Source organism: Oculina patagonica, chromosome 8, assembly GCF_052425735.1.
Source record: "Oculina patagonica isolate OP01 chromosome 8, crgOcupat, whole genome shotgun sequence".
In the NCBI taxonomy this organism is placed as follows: domain Eukaryota; kingdom Metazoa; phylum Cnidaria; class Anthozoa; order Scleractinia; family Oculinidae; genus Oculina; species Oculina patagonica.
This window is the reverse complement of record NC_135765.1, coordinates 19528893-19544884: the sequence shown is the minus strand read 5'-3', so window position 1 is coordinate 19544884 and position 15992 is coordinate 19528893. Positions and strand designations below refer to the sequence as shown.

The 15992-nt window shown below is 33.6% G+C and overlaps 1 protein-coding gene across 1 annotated transcript; it reads left to right on the top strand.

Moving 5' to 3' along the window:
- The first annotated feature begins 337 nt into the window (after nt 1-337).
- Nucleotides 338-4191, top strand: LOC144664197 (uncharacterized). The gene is made up of 6 exons (XM_078525309.1): nt 338-580; nt 1554-1694; nt 2060-2437; nt 2578-2622; nt 3451-3516; nt 4133-4191. Exons 1-6 carry the CDS (start codon nt 490-492, stop codon nt 4189-4191), a joined length of 780 nt encoding a protein of 259 aa, XP_078381435.1. The 5' UTR covers nt 338-489.
- The last annotated feature ends 11801 nt before the right edge of the window (nt 4192-15992 follow it).

Here is a 15992-nt window from a genome sequence, read left to right as displayed (position 1 = left end):
AACCACTTACTCCAGATAGAGTGCTCTGTCTTAGCTCTGCAATATGATTGGTTCTTGTGCTCTAAGTGTCCCTGGTTTCAGTAGTGACACATAAAGTGGGTGGATCGAAGCATGTGGTACAATCATTTGAAGTTGTGTAGGCGGAACCGGTTATGCCTTCAATGTAGCCTATGGCTTCTATGTCGCCTGACACCTGCTGAAAATCAAAATGTAAATAGAAAAATTTTATAGATAAACATCAACAAGTGTGGGAAATGAATTAAAACAACCAGTTTTTTCGGAACTATTTATTGCATTAGCCTTGAAGTTTCACGTTATTAGACAAGTTTAAATGAACCGTGCAGAGATTAAGTATCCATCCCCAAAGTATGATGTAATAAGCAAATGCATGCAATCAGCGTAAAAGTGTTAGGCTGTCCCTCGGTGAATTAACCTGTAACGCGTAACCTGCACGGCACTGTTTTCCCAACGTTTTGATCCTTACGAGGTATGGAAGGATTTTACCACTTTGTCTGCCTCGCTTGCCTTCTTTCGTCTGTCTTGTGGACCGTAAAGGGAACATATTATGTGAAACCAACAGGTAAGGGTTAATTACATGTGTCTGAGTTAACAGGAACTAAACACCAGAAAATGTGATCGACCTAGCGTGAACCAGGGATGGAAACCTGTCGAAGGAGGGTTGAACAGTTTTCACTTGCTATGATTTTGATTTGGCGTAGACCAATAAGCAGTTTAACAGAAATAAAATAGTATTTTGTTCTTTACAGCTTGTAAGAAAACAATTTCAAGTGGGTATGTTTTCAAAGAAATCAGTGAGAAGCTGCCTTAAAAGACCATTTGACTGGCTGTATTTGTTTGCCGTCCCACAGAGCTACCTTGTGTGTTTTACAATTAATGCTTCTTGTTTACTTGTCCAACTTTACGCTTGAACTACATTCACTTACTTTAAATAAACCTTTTCTTTTTTCCTTTGAGGGAAGAAATAGAACTAGGAAGACCGTGGTTTTTTTTTTTCAAAAAAAAGTTAAACCAAACAAATGACATTTGATGTTCTTTTAAACTCTCGCGCGCTAACATATAAGTAGTAATATAAAGTAAATTAGCGACACCTCTTAAAGACGAACAATCAATTAAGCCTACGAATAAGTAAGATATGCTAAAACATAACAATAATAAGTTTTAAATCTTTTTTAGGGAAACATATACATTTTCAAAAAGCAGCCACAGACATTTCTCTAGTATCAAAACTGAAATTCAGTTGAGAGTCAAACAGGTACCTGTCCACTTCAAGTACTTGTACTCCTGGTAATTGAAATGTTCCGTCCTGTCGTCCGACGTCCAACTCCTCAACTCGATAAGATTCCAGATTAGAGTTATATTTACATATATGGAGAACAAGGTTTGCGTATCAACAGGAAAGGGATAGAATTTACAGAAAAAACACTGGTATGTGTTTGTGTGAATGTGGGACGGCAAAGGATTACTTGGCACAAGTATAGCTGCTTTTCTTGAGTGTTACAGTGTTCGTATCTGGTGAATTTTTTTATTTTTAGGTCGATATGAGATTACGGAAATACCGCTACCTTCATCAGTTATTGAACAAATCAACAAGAATAATGTGCAAGTGACTCCCACGGGTGTTTCTATTCAAACAGTAGCCATTGAACAGCTACCTCAGGCTCCACAGCCAGCAGGTAAATAAAACAAAAAAGTGTTTATAAAAAGTTCCCACGGCTCAATATAATTGCTGGTGATCGCCCGATTGTGAGGCATTTTCAGAAAATCAGTGGCCAAAATTCTGTCCCATAGAGTATATTATTTAGCGCACGAGCTACTTGTTTTTTAATTATTTGTTTAACATGATAAATTTGGAGTTTCTGGAATATTGCCATCATGGAAACGAGCTTTTAACATTGACAATACGCTTCTTGCTAACTAAGAGATGCACAATCAGCTTGGTGTACAAGCCTGCGCTCATCGAGAGTTGACGTGAAAAATAAAATAAGGTATCACCTATTGATTGTTCAAAATATTTATGGCGTTTTTAACCCTTTACCAGCTCCTCCACAGCCATGCCCACCTCCTTCTACATGTCCGTGTCCATGTCCACAGCCTTCTTCAAGTGGTAATCCGTTGTATCTACGACCACTCCCCAAGACAAATAATGAAACCAACGCTCATTGCGCATCCCTGTGCATTTGTCTTTGTATCGGCGGTAGTTTTCCGCCAGGCGTTAGTCCTCCCATCCCTGTCCAGCCTCCAAAAAGTAACGCGACTGGCCCTAACCCAGTGGTCACCAGTCCTCTGCTGAACCGATCAGCAACAACACCTCTTTCCAGTGCTTCGTCAGCTACTAAGTCAACTCCAAGTATCTTGACAACATCAAGTTCTATCTCTCATCAGACTGCTAACACGGTGACCTGCCCAGGGATTGCAGGTACTCATACACCAAAGCTCTATAGGCTTTAATAGTCAGGATTAGAGATCATGAAAATTACAGTTTTTCGCAAATTAATTGTTGTTTTTTCCATTTGATGTAACTAATGAATAGTATTTTTTGCACCCGTTTGAACTCAGGTTGCTCCTCTTCTAGAAGCCCCGAGGTCTCTTTTTCTAGAACAAGTAAGAGTGTTCAACTTGTTTTAATGTAAGGCAAACATGTCAGTATATATATTACCCAGGGTTACGTTATAAGCAATACATTTCTGAATTGATTGACTGTTTTTTCTGGATTTTTTAATAGACATAAAAACGCGAGGTTTTTGTCTTACATGCTAATATATGCAAATTGTTAGCATGTAAAACAGGAGCCGAGGCGGTGGTGGGAGGCGCGGTGGCCTAATGGTTGGCGCGCTCGACTCCGAGTCGAACGGCCCTGGTTCGAGGCCTGGCCGGGGCGCTGCGTTGTGTTCTTGGGTAAGACACTTTACTCTCATAGTGCCTCGCTCCACCCAGGTGTATAAATGGGTACCGGCGATTTTACTGCTAGGGGGTAACCCTGCGATGAACTAGCATCCCATCCAGGGGGGAGTAGCAATTCTCCTAGTCGCTTAATGATACGGAAACCGGGTTAAGCTCCGGCTGTATGGGCCACTTGTCTCGGACACAGACCTCGTATGCAAATTGCGGTTTCAGGCTAGATCAACCGAAATTGTAAACTTAAAAGCGTAGCAAGCATTTTATAATTTTAAAAAACCATAAGAGCGAAAAAACGTCAGTGAAAAATTGATTCTGCACGGCTGTATTAAATACTTTTTTTACGGCTAAAGGTATGCTTGAGCACATTTTGTAAGCCGCTGTTTGATTCATTAATACCGTTTGACGCCCTACAACTTGTTCGCATAAATAATGGTAATCTAGCGAAAGTGTATGCTGTGCAGTACATTATTGCCACCAGAAACAAAACAGAGAAATACTAGAGATACAGCTTGAACAGCTTTTGTTTTGCAGCTCAAACCGGATCCAGTGCAACACCTGCTCCGACCCTGATACCACCAATGCTTCCTGTCGCACAAGGTAAAAAAACCACAACGTCATAAAGTCTTATCGTATTCGCACCTTCCAGTATTGTATTGGACTGGGTTTGGTTTCTACAGGTCTATTTTATACAATTTTTGCAATGTCATGTTAAAATACCTGTTATACTTGAGACACTGCTGGCCGATTATCAGCCCACTGTCTTTTTTGTACAGAACTCGCTTCACTCTATCCCTAGCTATCCCTACTGCCCTCATGCTAAGCTAATAGTCGATAATAGCACATTTTATACATATTTCTAGAGGAACTACGTCATCGAGAAAAAAACTATGGCGAAGAACATTTCCAAATCATTACGCGCGTGTTGCTCGTTGAAAAACAATTTTTATAATTTAATCATGTTTATGGATTTTTGTTTCGTTTTCGGCGTTCCCGTGAGGTTGCAGTTTAAAATGAGGGGAGGCATATGGAGAAGATCAAAGCTAAAATATTTGCAATACTAGGACCAGTTCTAGTGATTATATATATGACAAGGTCAAGTTGTTAAACCAGCGACAATGACTTCAAACAAAACGAATGAGTTACAACATCTTCACTCTAAAGCAATATTTCTTCGTGGTATGTTACAACGTACATATATTTTTCTTTTTTGCAGGACCGAAGCAAAAGAGTAGTAATGTACTACACTCTGAGGCAAAAAATTTTTTGCCTTAGAGATTTAGTACATAACTACTATCAGCACTGGATTCCAAAAACTGAAGCCAAATCTGAAACCAAAACTGAGGCCAAATCTGAAAAACTAAATCTGAAGCCAAAGTGAAAAACCTAAACTGAAATCAAATCTCAGAATCGACCCTAGGTCAACCCAAGGTCAAAAAATGGAAACCAAACCTTGAAGCCAAATCTATAAACTAAACCTTGATTAAATGATAAAAATAATCTTTGATTATTTTTGACAATATTTAAAAAAAACTTCTTATACTCTTTTTTAAAAATCTTGCATCTTAGTGCGTTTAATTATTCCTTTTATCAAGTTGGATTCTAGTGCGTTTAAAATGAACGTCTTATATTACATTTTCAATATAATATTTTTGTATTTTTATCAGATTTTTGAACATGTTTTTATGTAGGATCATATTTGATATAATACCGAGATCAGTACAAATGTTAACTAATCTATTTGATTGTTCCTTTTCACTTAATTGTAAGAAAAGTGTATTGTCTTTAATGCAATGTTTTTCTATGATATTCATCATCTCAACGAATTTTTCTTTGATGTAATTTGATGTCATTATAATATTTATTATACATTATTTTTTATATCTCTTTTATAGTGCGTTTAAAACAAACCTCGTTGACATAATGAAAATCAAAACCTAAGATAAACAGATGAGTTTGTCTTTAATATCCATAAGGATATGTTTCTATACAGCTATCCGATATGTATTTTATTGTGCGCTTGTCATATCCAAAGCTGTATACTTTTTCCTCATATTTGTTTACAATTTGTTTATTCTGTCTGGTTATTTTATTTTCATTTACTAATGTGAGTTCTTTGATTTCGTTCTTTACAATTTTAATCATATTTGCGTGATTCAGTATCTGGGAATTTTCATGGTTTAACCTGAAACCTTTAATAACACATTTCTGTTTATTATTTCCATATGTGAAACTGTAATTCTTTGGACCTCAGAAACAATAATTATTTATAGCTTCACCCTCTAATTCATCTGTTAAATCACCTAACATATCACCTGTTTCTATCACCTTACTATTTTGGGATTCGATATACACAATACTATCTGTATCAAAATATAATACCTGTTTATCCAAATAGTCAAGTTTTTCATACAACATTAACCGTGCACTGCTAGTCGTGAAACAGGCTACATAGATATTTGTATTATAGGAATTATCAACAAACTGATCCTTATAAGTGTAACTCATCTGTACCATCTCATCAGTTATGAAATTCATGTTTAAATTACCTAAAGTATCGTCGAGAACTACTTGATAAAATTCATTTATATCAGTTACGTATTTACATTGATTCATGTTATTTCGTTGTCCAAATTTACCCCAAAGTGAGTTCAAGCACATTTTTGCAATAGCTCGTAGACCTGAATTTTCATGTAATTCACCTAATTCAATGTCTAATTTATTTTTGACTTTATTTCTGAACATCATTTCTTCTTTGTCATTTTTAAAATTATATTTTGTTGATTCGAGTTTTAACTTCAGGAATTTTTTTATATAACCTTTGAATAGATCATCGGATGACTTCTCAAAATGCCAAACCTCATATATTTTTATAATTTTATAGCCTTTTTCAATGGCCTTATTGACCTCATCTGTTGTCCATGTGCCTACAAATGCTCGTTCATTTTCACTATGTTGGCATCTTTCTTGTTGTTTTGATTTAGCACATGATATACACAGAGGGAACATTAGCTTTTCAGCCTTTTCACATTTGATTCTCTGAGGTAAAACAGGATGGTATAATTCTCTTGGGGGTAAAATTTTGCATTTTATGAATCCATACCATTTCTTATCGTATTTTTCTGGCGATATAATTTTTTCAGGATGACCTATGGGATATTTTTTGTAGAACTGAACTGATGGATACAGGGAACAAAAATCAACATATTTACCACATTCACCTTCTTTGAATTTATACAGCAGTTTTACAGCATTTGTTCGTCCACCATAGAAAGCATCTCTCGGGTTTAGTGGGGCAATCACTTCTCTATTCCAATCATTTTTATAATATTTTTGGAAACATTTATCATTTTTTAATTTACATTCCCACATTTCAATAAGATTGTAACCAGCAGATGTTATTTTGTTATTTTTAGCTTGTGTTTTATTATACAATGCCCATATCGCATTGATTCTTATTATTGATAACATCAGGTTTGTAACAATCTGACAACCATCCAGAAACAACCTTGAAATTCATAAAAGTATTTGTTTCCTTACAAAAACCATCAACTTTTAATTTGTTATTGTTTTTTCACCTCCTGCCAAAGCATGCTGGATCTTAATATTATTTTTCTTGCTTATGTAATCAAGCCATGCAATACTACTGCACTATGGTTTTCTGTTTGAACAACATTATCAACCACAGCTATAGTATCTTTTGGCATATATACCTCTGTAAATAGCCATGCACACCCCAGAATGTGATTAATGGATCGATTTCTTGCATAAATCGTGCCTAATTTAACATAATCTTCTTAATATATCAAATCTGACCTACAGTATTCAATTATTTCTTTTTTGAAACGAAAAATAATTTTCATTAACACGCTCATTATACCTTGTAAATTTCTCTCTATCTTGTGTTTTCATTTTTAACATATTTTTTTTGCAGGCAAACCAATATATTTTATTTAAATTGGAACCTTTTTACTGGCTTAAACAAATAGACGATTAAGGGTTGCTGAAAAATTTAAGCTGCATTATTATTCTTATTTTCATCATTATTTCACTTAAATAGTTTAAAACATTATCATACATTTAATAAAAATGACCCTTTGGAGGAGCCAGAACCTTTATTCTAAAAAAATTATTCTTGTTTCATACCTTATCATAGTAGCTAATTACTTCGTGTTTTCAGTGTTTTGTGTACTTCGAAATCAATTTTCATTATACGTTTTAATGAGTAGCAATAATCTTTTTGGGAATGTTTTATTTAATTGGCATGGTTTGCTATTTTATCACCCTACTTTTATCTTTCATAACATTCTTTGCTTTCACTTATTAAAAATTACCGATTATGATTTTAATATAGTTTTAGTTAAAAATCTAATCTACTACTAACTATTCGACTACTAGTTTTTAGCACTAACGTTATCTTTACTTATTTTCATCTAATTTTTGGGGCTTTTCTCTTTTACAGATCTCTTTCACATATTCTTCTCTTCATTTTTTTTTCTTTGGCTTTCCTCTTTATTCATCTTCAACTGGTTTCTCAGGGTGATACCTACACTCTCTAAATATTTTATCTTCTATTCCCCTGCGATAATCTTATTCAACATCTTTAAAATTTATTTATTTCCTTTCTTTCAATATTTCATTGTTCTATCTTTTTTTATTTTTTCTTCTATCTTATTTATTATCTCATGGAACAGGCTTTTTACTTCTTGGCAATGGCACAGGGTTGTAATCGTCTCTAAATTCAAGAGGTGGTAATATTATATTGTCTTCGTAATCATCAATCATCTGTTTAACACTCTTACGAGTACGAGGAGTTGGGATTGGTTGCCCTGATTCGTATTTCCTAGGCTGGTTGGCTTTTAGTGATAAAATGAGTTTTATAAGGTCGGTTTTAGATAGCTTGTTGAGATCAGATTCGTTCATTTTACTATTAGTTGAGATATTTTTTTGTGTCATTTTTGTGTACTATATAAAATCACCAAACCTTTAAGTCCTTTATAGTAAAAATTATTTTTGAGATTTTTGGTGCGTTTAAAGATAACCAGAAATAATATATTTTTGGTCACCTCAGGCAACAGAAAACAGAATTTATATATACTGTGCTATACAATATATAATTATATAATTTTTCTTTATATGTTATTCATCAGGTATAATATTGAACCGATTATCTTCTTGAATACCTTTAATGACAGCATTTTTAATGTGTTTTTTAGTTCTCATGTGACTCCATTTTCCTGCAAGGCAAGTGTGATATTCACAAATATCACAATACCAAGGCTTATTAAGCATGTATTTCGTTTTTGATCTAGTAATAGCTTCTAATCGGTCTTTTTCGGTTGTATAAATTTTGTTCCTTCCCATTTATTATATACTATATATATATAATTCTTTATATGTTTTTTATAATGCGTTTAAGTGATAGATATAAACAGATAATTATTTTCTTTATTAATATATATAGAATGACTGATATAACATTAAATATCAAACACCTACTAGAAGCTGATCAAAGCTCGAATGATATAGCCTTCATTAATAAAATGTATTGTATTCAGAGCATCCTTAAAAAAATATTTGTATTATTAAAATGCTATCTTCAGACCTGAATAGCAGATCTGAAATATCAAATGAAGAAAAAATCATGTACGTTTAAAGTGTATACCTGAAGACCAGAAAAGACGACGTGGAAGACCTCGTAAAAATCAACATTAAATAAATAATTATTCAGTTTACGGTTATAAATGATTAATGACTAAACCATTGACCGAAAAAACCTGCTGACGCGTCAGCAGGTATTTTAATCTGGTGTGATTTCTATTGACCAATCATATTTCAACAAATTTTACTCAAAAAGTTTACACAAAAGTTTACACAAAAGTTTACACAAAAGTTTACTCAAAAGTTTACTCAAAAAGTTTATTCTGAAATTTACTGCCAAACACAGCTGTGCCGTGAAGTTATGTGTGTTATATATATAATGGTTTGTAATTCTGAAATCCACGATGAATTAAAAAATTTAAAAGAACCTATATGCCCTTTCTGTGATCAACTATTGATAGAAGGTAACAAGGATGCTGAGCTATGCTGTAGTAAGCAGGATATGTCAAATCAAAACGGTATAAATGTTTGTATTAATTGCGGTTTGGTTCATGGTTCTATTTATTACAATGAGTTCATTGATTTTTATGCAAATATGGATAAAATACGCCGAAAATCGGTATATCATCGGAAGTATCACGTTGAGAATGTTTTAAACGATTTATGTATTAAAAATAGGGTACAATTGACTAGTGATCAAAGGAATCGAATTTATAAAGTGTTTGATATTATCGAATCCGGCGCTATTCCTGTTGTAAACAAAGGTAGAAAAAGACTTATATCAACCAAATTCATAATTAAACAGCTTTTTTTTGATGATGAATCTACCTTGTGAATTTATCAAAATTAGCAAAAGCAAGAAAACGTTAGCCTATTATCGATTGTATTGGAATGAGATTTTGTCATTAAATTTTGGCAAAATAAATCGGATCATCCAATAAATTTCTTATCATATTTTCGTAGGTACTTGTCGATTATCGGACAGGTATCCGTCACATAATCGTCAATGTTTTTCATTGAAATTATGACGCTAGACGGATTGTAATCACCGCATCTCATCGTGTTTTTAATTGAGTTGAGTAAATGCTGGTAGCTCTGATATGCATATGTACTATTTTGAATTTTTAAATCGAGATTTTGATGATGCATCCAGCCTTGTATTAAAAGCGCTATTGTACTAATTGCAACCAAACTAATACCACCTGTAGCAATACTTGATGCAAGGGAGCCGGATGCAAAGAGAATAGACAAAGAGTTACCCAGTAATTTCAGTCTTTTCAAGCGCTTTACGGCCTGCTTGTAAGCCCAGCATTTTCTGTGATAGGTGCTGTAATAGGCTTTTAATTCTGTGACTTGGTCCTCATTTAACTTGGCTGAAATATGATTCCAGTCAAATATTTTGCGATTGTCTGTCATATATTATATGATTAGACTATGTTTTTTCTTTCGATTTTCTTTTTTTTCATTGAGTTGATTAATTTCCTGATATTTTGAATCAATCGATCAATACTTTTCAGTATCTCAGTTATCAATTCAGCAGTCTTCATATATATTGTTTAGACAATTAAGCGATTTTTATTCGAAGAAAACATTTTTTGTTTTATCTAAAAATTGACATTTATGATACTCATTACCATTTATCGAATATGGAATTTTACTAAAACCTATTCTTTGTACATAGTAATCTGAAGAAATTTGAAGGCTAGATGCATTCAGCGTATACCCCGAGAAAATTTTATCGAGACAAATGCTGTTGTTAGAAAGGCAAATTCGAAATTGATCCTGTATTTTTGTATACCAGAGATTCATATATTTACCTATATAACCAGCTCTAATTTGCTCACTCGATATATCTAAATCATAATCGAGTGATAACTGATTAGACTCTACTTTCACCCATGGAAAATCAAAACTACTACCATTGTCGAAGTTAATTTTAAATCTTTTATTATCACCGGCTTTATAGTCATATTTAAATGCCATATATATAGTCCATTCATCGGATTCAGTGACATTTTCATTTAAATTAATTTCGAAACCACTCATAAAGCCGTTTTTTGGATTAAAATCTTCTAACAATTTTGTGGGATTAAAGACAAAACCATTATTTAATCCCTGAATTACCGCTCCGTTTGCATCTGACATGATGAATTCAGATGGATCCGTTAGATCATAAAAATACTCGAAAATTTTATGGTAATAGCTGATGTTTCTTTTTTTATCTATTTTTAATTCAAGATCAGACTTCAAATTGTCCCGAAAATGTTTTAACTGTTCATAATTAACAGCTTGGTCATTAGTAGTAGCTGGTTTAATACCATAAATAGCCTTTGTTTTCATATCAATTGATGCGTTGAAAGCTATTCTATCATTTTCAACATAATATAGCTGATCGTATATCCTAGGATCAACGTTACTCTGATAACCTTTTATTCCATAAATCACGATATATGTTTGTAATTTTGGGACATATGCGTTCCCTGATTTCATCTTTAAAACGATATCAACATAGAGATAATTATTAGGATGTTGTTGATATTTATTAATTTGTGCTATTGTTCGACTATATCCATCATAAACTCGCGTAGTTGATTTGTCGATGTTGTCGATTGATGAAACAATATCGATATCTAGACTATCATGATCTATTTCAGCTGGAAAAAATAGCTCGAAAACCATTGTGTATCGATTGATTGGTAAACTATATACATTGATACCTAATCTGCTTGAGTAGTAGCCTTTATTTCTGTCAAGTACCAGCTTACTGTCTACAACTTTCGTATTGATCTTATGGTATGAATTCGGATGATCGATTAAACTGCCTAACTCGATATCATCTTCCTCACTTAATTGATTGATACTATCGGTCATTATATGGGCAAACGTGTTTTCTTGACCAACGGAAGTTATATGACTGCTATCAACATGATCAAGCATGTATTTTTTGTTTACAGCGTCTGTATCATTGGTTGGGTTTTTTAGATGGGTTATATTATACCCACCCATATGGAGATTTGCCTGCATCATGTTACTACCTTGAATATCAAGTTTGCTTAGAATTTTTTGAGTCAAAACGCGTCCTACGACCTTCTTTAAAAAACTGTTATCAACGTACGATTTGTCTGCTTTGTTTTTAAGGTTTTGAGCTAAAACCTCCTGATTTCTTCGTTAAATATTATTATCAGCGTACGATTTGTCAGCCTTAGTAGCAAGTTTGGTATCAATTTCAGTCCTTACTTTGTTATCCTCAACACTAACATAGCCTACGTTTGGTACAGATCGATCGTTATATAAACTTGGATAATAACTTCGGTATTTTGCAATGAAAGGCCGGCACAATCAAACACTGTTTCATTTCTGTTCTTTTTAAGGAAGAATTGGTTAAGATATCGTTTATTTACGGCCGTCTCGAGATCCCTTGAATAATTTTCAATTGAATCATCGATCGCAACGTCATCAGGCGTTTTTAGCCCTATTACTCTCTTTTTGTTCAAATTAATACCTTCAGGCGTAACATCAGCCGACTCCTGGGTCACCCTTTTCACCTCGAGGGCCTTTAATTGGTGTAATATTAGTGTTATTTGATTGTAATAAACGTTTGAGTAACTCATATTATATCAATCAGTTATATTATATTATATTTTTTCATTGAAATTCTTAGTTACGAATTTTCGTGGCTTATCAATATATAAAAAGCTAAATAGGTCTGCAGTTGCTTTATCGTATAGCTCTTTTGGAATACTGTTTTCACGGCATATTAGACTACTCTCATTAGCACTTGGGAATTCGTATATAGAGAAATGTGAACAGTTTAATCTTATGTCTTTTGGTGTCTTATAGTAGCTTTGACTCAGATATATCACGCTACAGTTCTTATGCCTTCCTCGTATAAAATAGTCGACTAATGGTTTTTGGTTTTTATCACATACAAAATCGTCAAAAATGACTATTTTCTGAGAGTCACCATCAAGGTCTCCAACGGGAATAATCTCATCATTGCGTGCTTCAATAACATCATAACCAGCTTCATTACTTATTTGCTGGAACATATCCATAAGATCCACAAACTTGGACTGCTCTAAGTTTTTTGCGTATAAATAAATTTTATCAAAATATAATAGATTGTATATCATATGCATTAGTGTGTTTGTTTTCCCCGAACCGCTTGGACCGCAAACCAGCATCCGAAAACATTGATTTGGCATGAAATCGTATAGTTGTCTAAAGTTTGAGGCCATATCGTCTTCAGTGTCATAATTCGGTATTCTCATTATATTATATGGGTATATTATTTTCAGTTCAACAAGGTGTTCAACACGGTGTACATCAAGGTGTTAAACGCTATGTTAAATGTTGATAATAATATTTTTATGACGAAAAATGGTTTACTTAGATGGAAAGAGCTTGCAAAGAGTAAATCTGATTTGGGCGATAAAATAATTATTAAAAATAATACAAAAATATACGGTCAGCGACGCAGTCATTCGAGGTATAAAATAAATAAAAGAGAAAGACCAAATCGGTAAAAAGGGATGAGAGGTGATGGAAGCTCCAGATACTATCCTGAAGTTGATCCTTTTGAGGATATGACGTAGATAATTATTTGATGAGCCTGTATGCCACAAAATGAAAAAAGATTGTACCGAAACAAAATATGAAGAATCTTTAAAAATCTTTTAGAAGGAAATAAGGAGATTTATGTTGATCCCAATATTTTCCTGAATATGAAGATGAATTACCTCCTGAATACGATGAGGATGAAATTGATTATGCTTTAGATGCTGATGATGAAGTAAGTGAAATACTAGATGACGTTGGTATCGACGATTATGATGTAGTGCAAATGAAATTAGATCAGCCTGAAATAACAAAAAAAAAAACTATCTTAATAAGATTTTAGAGAAAGCAAATATAAACGGAGAAATTGAAAGGTTTCAAGGCGAATGTTACTAAAGAATATAATAGGGGAACTATATCTGAAGCGGAAAGACAGATTAAAAATAAGAGAATAAAAATGCAAGAGTTGCATTAAATGACTACATAAAAATTACGAAAGTAAAGAAAACGATAAAAGGTTCTGGTATTCGAAAAAAAAGAAAGGTGGAAATGTTATATTTTTTAACGATGTAAAAAGCTTCTCAAAAAATTGGAATTGATCATCGGTGAAACAATGGCTGGAAATACGTCAGTTGAAATGCGGAATACGGGAGTAATATATTGGACACATTATTAAAATTCGAAATCAATAACGATAAATAAATTTATAATGATTAAGTCTAATTTATAACTGTATTATATATATGATCGCGAGTTAGTATTATCATCATATAGTTAAAAATCAAGGAATAACACTCTCAAAATTTTACAATAAATTCAACAGGCCTATAACATTGGATAGCAAACAATATATGATAGGTCTCAATCGTATTATTAACATGTCATTTACATGGTTTATGTAATCCTATATGGTAATAGCTGATTAAATATAGTTCTGATGGGAATAAATTTGAAGAATAACTTTCCCTGCAGGTGTTTGGAATATTCTGAATTTGATAAAATAAAGAGATTACTAAGACGGGAGATGATGATAACCCTATATATCCCATCTCTATTGATTTTGATTCAACAAATTCCGAGTCACAATCACTTTATCTAAAATATCAACTTGATTTGACGATAGAATTTCAACGACCTTATAGGGTTTGATAAAAAGGTATTAAAGGATGCGGTTAATATGGTCAAGAGTACAAATTAAGCAAGATACCGATATATTAAATTAATTGCGATCTAGTAATACTTCTTTAGTCGATGGCGAAGAGTCGGATATCATTTATACTTTTTCGACCAGCGTACTACAGCCGAGTTATTCGTTTACAATCGAGCCTCGTAGGGTCACATTTAATCCGGTTAATAAGCAACAGATAAGTAGCATTCGAATATACATCACAGATGGGAAGAGACGGTTAATTAACCTGAATGGAGCGGATACGTCTTTTTCATTAATTTTGAAAAGGATAGAATAATATAACATAATAGTATATAATGAAACCATATGAATTCAAGAGGTTTTACCATCCAAAATTTGGTAAATTTGTATATAAGCACAAAGGGTCAGGGATTATCGTTGATAACATTTTCAAACCGATGAAGAGTGTTATGTCGTCTGTTGTTAAAAAAATTGTCAAGCCCTTAGGTAAGAAGGCAATAAAATCAGGTATTTCTCATGCAGGTGATAAACTGGGTAAAAAGGCATCAGAAAAAGCCGGAGACCTTATAATGGAAAGGCTTAGGAATATGAGGAAGGGAAATGCAGGGCAAAAGGCACTATCCCCAATCTTACAGAAAGTAAATACCTCACCTGTCAGACACCAACAAAAAAATGAAAGTACTGATATGATCATCAATAGATTAATATCAGGATCAGGTGTAAAAAGAAGGCGTTGAGTAAAATGAATAAAATGATTAAAAAAATTGGTACATAATTGCAAAATTATATAACATAATAATATAATGTCTTTCAGAACAAGTGAATACTTACAGAGATATGAGTTGGTTCGATTTCAACTCGATGATGTTATTCGAGTCCCAGCTAACGGTCAGCACCAACTTAAAAACGGCTATAAGTTCACGATTAATGATAGAAGTTCATTCTATGATTGGTATAATGCGTATTTCGAGGTGCAATTTCAGGTGCAAATGTTAGCTGATGGAGCAACCACGGGGGCGAATCGTATCACAGTTATTAATGGAGCACATTCATTGATTGCCCACATGATGATTAAATCAGCAGGAAAAATCGTTTATGATACCGATAATCTCCATAAAGTTACTTTCGTTAAGAACCTCCTCGAATATAGTGACGATTTTAGTCGCTCAGTAGCAAAAAATAGTCTTTGGTATCTAGATACCGACCATAGGATAGCAAATGCTAATCAGAATGCAGGGTTTGAGGCTAGGCGACTTTTGACGACAGGTCTCAATGATGTCAATGTTGTTATACCTCTAAATCGTTACAGTTTCTTTGAAGAGCTGGAAGGTCGAATGTTACTCCCAATGCAACTCCAGTTCAATATACAGTTACAGAATGACGCCGAATTACTTAAAAAGGCCGATGATGTAGCTGATGGACGAGTAGTCCTTAATAGATTCCTTCTATGGGTTCCAAAATTGACTCCAAAAGACAGCCTATATGATAAGTTTGTTAGTTCCTTCTTGGTAAAGAACACTTGGACGTATATGCGCGAAATGTATGAGGTTTCCGCACCAACGAATAGCAGTGGATTCTTCCAGATCTCATCCAGTATTGATAATGTTAAGGCTATCTTTGTATATCTACAACGAGCTAAATCAAACAATGCAGATGAAAATCCCTATGAATTTGATACCTACAATATCAATCTTGACCGTGGGAATGGTAGTTATTTGACAACATGCCGATTGGAATACGGCAACGGAGTGTTTTATCCTGAGACCGA